Below are 6,923 nucleotides of genomic sequence, written 5' to 3' on the forward strand. Positions count from 1 at the left end.
AGTTGGGGATGACTTCTGGGTCTCTTACATACAATCGCATTCCCTAGGGTCCTGACATTTTGTCTCTTTCTTTCCCTCTCTGCTTCACAAGTCAGCCACCAGGCACTTTCATACTCTGATGTTTTGCATAGGCTCCTGGGGCCATGGGCTGGTGGCTCAGAGCCCTATTAATAGGGTGCTGGGGATGGGGCCTGGGTGCATCAGACGGGTGACCAGCAGCAAGATGGTACCACAGTCCAACGCGCTCCTATTCCTGGTGTTCTGCATCTCAGGTGAGTGGCCCAAGGAGAAAGATCTTTATAAAATTGGAAAATGATTCTACAATGTGGTATGGATAAAACATTTCGATGTAACTGTCTGATTTCCTATGAAAAATAAGAAAGTATACATTTTTTAGTACATATTTTACTATATTAGAGATGCTGTGCGTGACAGCCGCTGTTGTTTTGTGATTGCAGGTGTGTCTGGGGACATTGTAATGACCCAGTCTCCAAGCTCCGTGACTAGGTCAATAGGAGAGAGTGTCACCATCAACTGCAAGTCCAGCCAGAGTCTTCTGTACAGCTCTAACCAGAAGAACTACTTAAACTGGCACCAGCAGAAAGCTGGGCAGCGTCCTAAGCTGCTCATCTACTACGCATCCACCCGGGCATCTGGAGTCCCCGACCGATTCAGCGGCAGTGGGTCTGGGACAGATTTCACCCTCACCATCAGCAACCTCCAGGCTGAAGACGTGGCGACTTATTACTGTCAGCAGGATTATAGCTCTCCTCCCACAGTGCTGCAGCCTCGTACACAAACCTCCTCCCCAGGGCAGGGGGGCTTGGCTGCACCTGCTGCTTCCTCCCTGCTCAGCCCTGTTTCTCCTTAAGCTGTATTAGTTGCAGGTTTTCTGGCTGAACCATGAAAGGATTGCAAGGCTCAAAGGAAGGTTAGGAAGTGTGGCCTCTTTTATGTCTCTTGGGCAAGGAAGTCATTCTGTGAAGACCGTAATGACTTTCCACGGATGCTTGTCTGCATTTACCAAGATTTTTGTATCACTTGGATGTGAGTTGTTTCCATGATAGATTTATATCACTGACCTGCTCATGGCTTCAGCTGCGTCTGGTGGAGAAGGGACGAGAGTGCGCTCGCAGTGGGCTGCTCTCCGGGGACGAGGCACGTCAGTGTTCCCGTGACCATCCCAGCACCTGCATCCCTGCCCACCTCAAGAAATCATTACTCAGGAAGTTCAGAAGACTGACTTCACTCCACTTCTCTTCTGGACAGAGGCTATTAGAACAAGGGAAACTGGAAACAAAAAAATAAGATCTCACTGGATCTGGGCCGAAGATGTGCAAAGCACTGATGGTCCCAGGGAGAAGAGGTGGGATTGTGTAAGTTTTAGAGAAGCTGCAGAAACCTCACAGGGAGTGACGTCATAGCTCCATCTCTGACAACAAGTCCTGATTTAGGTTCCAGGGTCTCTAGGACGTGTCTACATTTCCTGGGTGTGCAGTGTGAAATACTTGCAGTTTTTTTTTTTTTTGGACTCTTTGCAATATATCTCCCCTATGGCACCTGGGCTCTGCTATGAAGAGCTGCCCACTCACACTACACTGACCTTGACCTGTGCATGAGTGTGGGAGACAGATCGGATGCTTACTGAGCATATAGACCTTCTACATTCTTGAGCATCTCAGTCGCTTTGGTTTTCGGCTTCTACCTCTTCTCTGGATTTGTGGCAGGCTGTCACACCCCAATCTGTACTGACTGCAGAGAAGCAGTGTACGCAGCTATTGTTCTATTTCTAAGATGCTCAGGAGGACGTAAATAAAGACTCACAATGTATTTGATGGTCAGTGGACAGAGTGTATTCTCTCCTATGGTTTGGACAGAAAGTGGCACGTCAGCCACTTTCCCATCATGAGGAGCCGGTTATTAATAGAAAGAGGACAGCAGAGTGATTTTGAGAAACTGTTTGGACATTAAGTCATTTACTCAGTCAACTCTGGAACCCACCCTTCTGCTAACTCTCTGTTACATGTACTGAAGCACTCTAGGGGATATTTAAAATTTGGTCCCCCTTTATGAAGTATTCCACAGTTGATTCTAGGTAAACAGGGCTCCTTCTTGTTCTCTCTCTCTCTCTCTCTCTCTTTTGGGTAATTAACCATTACGTCACAGGCATTAACTGAAGTGTGTGCTAGCATGCATCATCGAATCTTCCAAACACTGGAGCAGCTCCTTCCCTGAGTTCTACTGAAAGGGGCAGGCCCAGTGCTGGAGTGCAGCACCACACAGGCCCTGCTCAACCATTCTCATTGTAACTAACACTGAGTGGAAGACCCAGGGACAACGACCTCTCTCCCAGGAAGACAACTATGAGCTGAGATGCGCAGCCTTCCTTTCCATGGTGCACGCTTCTCACCAAAGCAAGCGAGTGTTGCCCCCTACATGCAGATGAACTGGGACAGTGGAGCCATTGTCACAAAAGAGCCTCCCTGTCCTGCTGGACTGGGGAAGGTGTTCAGGGCAGTATCCTGTGGTGAGTTTGACATGACATTAGAGGGAGCAGTAAAGAATAACAGGGCTAGCCTGTCCATTGTTGATGGTAGATGCATAGACAGTGTAAGACCCTCCAATTCTCTGCCACCTCAAGGGTTGGGACTCAGTGTTGGAAGCTGGGTGAGAGGTGTCCTGAACCAAGTCGTGGTTAATGTTTGCTACAAAGTTAAGTGCTCAGTTGCTCTCAGGTTTTCGTGGAGTTGGTGATGGTTTTGTTGATGGAGAGATCCTGCCAAGATTTTATTTCTCAGGTCCAAAAATATCAGGTGGAATGAAGAAAGAACATAGAAAATAAGAGTATATGGCAATTAGCCCATTCATTAGGTCCTTTCAATCTAACCAAAATGGGAATTCTCCTGGACTACAATACTTCAACATCTAAAAAGGCTGATGTAAAATTTACCCAGGACTGTGTGGGATAGAATACCTCACCAGGTGATTCTCAGTTGATTTCCTGTACCCTTTTAATCTCTAAGAAATATATGCAGTTATTAATCATTCTCTGCCTTCATTGAATATATCTAATATCAATTATGTCACTATTCCCAGTGTCTTTAAGACATGGTCACTTGGTGTAGGAGAACAAGAGTTATCTTGGTTCAAGCTTTCAGTGACGATGTTGTAACAATAGGATGTTAGATACTGGTTTTCCCCATGAATGGCAGGCAGGGGAGTGACCTTTTTTCGTGGGAGGGCTTGAAGGGGACCTGACATTGGTTTTCAGGACTGACCAGTTGGAGAGTCCCTGTCTCATTCCCATGGAGGCAAGGTCACCGATATTTGTCTCCAGCCTTCACCAGGCTTCCATGCTCACCCATCTTACCCTTCCCTGGTCCTGATGACATTTCAGGACTGGTTTCCAGGCCATCTACTCAGTGGGTCTGACTTCCCCTTCCCATGTGATCCAGGCCACCATGTTGTGTAATCCCACAGCTTTCTCTTGTGGACAAATATCCCAAGTTGATTCTTCCACCCTGGGATGGTCTCAGTGCATCGGTTACATTTGTTGTGTTTATCCCTCCAGGCTCCACTGGGAACAATGTGTTGACCATGTCTCCAGTCTCCTTGACCATATCTCCAGGAAAGAGGGCCACCATCCCTTGCAGGGACAATGACAAAGTGAGTGATACGTGGTGCATTACCAATATACCACCTGGTATCAACAGAACTCAAGACAGTGTCCTAAGGTTCTGATGCATTTAGCATTCTGGTGAGAGCCTGGAAGGTTTGCTCCACAAATCTGCCGTGGTTGTCTGCCTGTCACGCTGACTGATATGACAATGGGAGGCCCGGCAGGGAGACCTGGGATGGGTTTTCAGTCCCCTGTGCCTTTTCTCATGACTGCCTGCTCCCAGGGCCTTCGGGCCCCTACCGACCCTGCTGCTTTGGCACTAAAAAAAACCCCTGCCATTTCTGGGGCCGTGTTTGCGATTCCTGAGCTAGAGCCGAGGCCCTCAGGACCCAGAGTCCACAGCTGCCACCTAGTCCCCTGGGTTCTCTAGTGTCTTCCTCCAGAGAGTCAGACTCTGCTGTGGCTGTTCCCCAGAACAGTAACATGTCTGGGCAGCAGGCCCATGACAGGACGGAAGTTTGTGTTCGGGGCTGAACCACTGTGTTCGGATCAGGTGTACCCTGCCAGCAATAACAAACTCCAATGTCTTCAGCCTCCACCCTGGTAATTGTCAGGGTGAAATCTGTCCCTGACCTTCTGCCACTGACGCTGTAGGGACCCTGGAGTCGCGGGTGGAAACCGCATAGATCAGTCACATGGAGACTGGCCTGGTATCAGCAGGTACCAACTTAAAAGTGTCTCCATCACTGTTTTCAAGGCTCTGACTGGCCCTGCAGGATGGAGGCTGGCTGTCCACCATGAGGGGCAGTGAGAGTGGGGTCCACATCATCACGACATCCCCATTGGATCCTAAGGGGAGGAGAGAAATGCACGATTACATGCAAACATTATTAGTCCCTTTGAAATTTTTACTTTGTAATTATTTCAGGATAAGTCATTTTTTTGGTGATTTTTAATATTCCCAAATATCCAATTTCAAAAGAGATGCTAAGATTTGCAACAAACATAGGTGTGTCTATAACACATCTACCACCTCCCCTTTTCTCTAAGTCATTGTCTTTCCTAGAACATAGATCTTTATTCCCTCTGGAATGTTCCTTATTGTCATCCATCTAAACATCACATACCCATTCCCAGAGTGTAGGACAGAGGTCTGGATGACTTGGACAAATGGGCATGGGGTGCAGTGGTGTCCCCAGACCTCTCCCCCCGCACCCCGCCCCCCTCTCTCACCTATCCCCCTGCACCCTCACCTGGGATCCAGAGCACCAGCAGCCCCAGCAGCTGAGCAGGGAACCTCATTGGGAGGAGTTTCTGTGATGAGTCCTGGTCACTGACACAGGATCAGAGCTGATCTTTTATGTCAGCTGCAAAGGTTTTATCTGAGACTGTCTATCTTAGTGCCCCCTTAGTATGGATTGTGTCACCAATATCTGTGACTTGTCTAATGACTAGATTGGCTGCATTTTACTGAAAGCACCGGTGGGAGACTGGGGATTGGGTGGGGCTGTCATTGGCTCTTCCCTTCACCATGACCTGTTCCTCACAGGACAGGATGGCTTCTGCTTCCCTGCTGGTCCTGCCTGCCAGGCTGTGCAGCTGACAGGACTTACCGTGCAGCTGCAGGCTGTCCCCGGGTTCTCCAGCACCTTCCTCTTAAACAGACTCAGAGAACGTCCTGTGTGTTCCCCAGAGAAGCTACCAGCTTGGCTCTGACAGTCCAGGAGGGGAGGTTTGTGTTTGGGGCTGAACCACTGTGCGAGGAGACTGTGTACCTTGGTAGCAGTAATAAACTCCAACATCCTCAGCCTCCACCCTGCTGATTGTCAGGGTGAAATCTGTCCCTGACCTGCTGCCACTGAACTTGTCTGCGACCCCGGAGTCCTGGTTGGAAACCTTATAGATCAGGCGCCGTGAAGGCTGGCCTGGCTTGTGCAGGTACCAACTTAAATATGTGTTTCCATTATGTGCAGGAGGCTCTGACTGGCCTTGTAGGAGATGGAGCCCGGCTGTCCAGGGGTGACGGGCAGGGACAGAGTGATCTGGGTCAGCACAGTATCCCCACTGGATCATAAATTAAGGAGAGAGAAGTGTCAAGTTAGACACAAATATTTTTAGTAAGTTTCATTGTTTCCATCTCATTTATTGTAGCTAAAATATGACTTTGTGTTATTCCCATTACTTGTGACCTCCAGCAGGCACCCAAAATGTACAGTCTCAATAATGAACCTGAGACCTGGGAGGTGGTGAGAGGTCTTTAAACGTTGCTCATTCTCTGCCCGCTTTCTGTGTCACAGTCCTCACTAGTGCACAGGCCCTTGTTCCTTCTGGAACCTTCCTCACCTTCACAGATCTAATCCTCACCTGCCTCATCCCGAAAATGGAGTCACACATGTCTGACACGCACACAGAATACACCTGGGGACACCGGTGCCCCCAGAGTTCACCCTCCATTCATGGTCCTTTCTCATCCTCTCTGTCCTTACCAGGGAACCAAAGCACTAGCAGCCCCAGGAGCTGAGCAGGGAGCCTCATTTTGAGAAGGTGACCCTGGGAGTCATGACAAGTCAAAGCCAGATTTAAGTTGGCCCTTTATGTAGAGTCTGGGTGGGCGTAAGTCTTCCCTGGGGGACAATATGCAAATCCTCTGGTGGGTGTAGCAGTGTAGAAAGGGTAGAAGGTTGTGGGAGGGGCCTACCTTTGAGCAAAGTGCAATATAAGGTCTTCTGTGTTTGGGAGAAAACCTATAAAATCAAGTCCATACAACCTGCAGGAGCGAGCACGTGATCCCACGTGAAAGTGTGGGTCATTCAGGGACTCAGTGCTCACTGCCCTCAGAGACAGCATGGAGAGCGGGCGGACATGTGTGTCCTGGGCCATCTCAGGGAGTGAAAGGCCATCAGACCTTTCTGGTCCTCTGTCACCACTGGTGCTATTGCCACACTGAGAGGTTGAGCCTCCTTGGGAGGTTTGTGTTTTGGACTGTGACATTGCAGAGTCCCTGAGTGTCCTGCTCACAGAGCAACGGCAGCTTCCCCAGACTCCACACCAGTGACCGTGGGATGGATGAAGACAATTTAGGATGGACGTGTGTTTCCACTGTGAATATGTGTGGAAATACACTGACGCCTTGTCGTTCCTTTTTTATAAACTTGTTTTGAGCGAGAGAGACAGACACAGAGAGGCAGAGAGAGCACAAGCAGACTAGGGGCATAGAGGGAGAGGTAAAGAGAGAATCCCAAGCAGGCGCGACACTGACAGCATTGAGCCTGATGTGGGGCTCAAACTCTTGAACAGTGAGATC

At 49.1% G+C, this 6,923-nt stretch overlaps 1 gene segment (V, D, J or C); it reads left to right on the forward strand.

Moving 5' to 3' along the window:
* Positions 1 to 211: 211 nt before the first annotated feature.
* Positions 212 to 6,923, forward strand: part of LOC115290698 — an 8,548-nt gene continuing 1,836 nt past the window's right edge. Inside the window, 2 exon segments of the V gene segment in view lie at positions 212 to 272; positions 459 to 821. Of these exon segments, the coding sequence occupies positions 224 to 272; positions 459 to 821 (412 nt within the window).

This window comes from Suricata suricatta, chromosome 4, assembly GCF_006229205.1.
Source record: "Suricata suricatta isolate VVHF042 chromosome 4, meerkat_22Aug2017_6uvM2_HiC, whole genome shotgun sequence".
NCBI lineage: Eukaryota > Metazoa > Chordata > Mammalia > Carnivora > Herpestidae > Suricata > Suricata suricatta.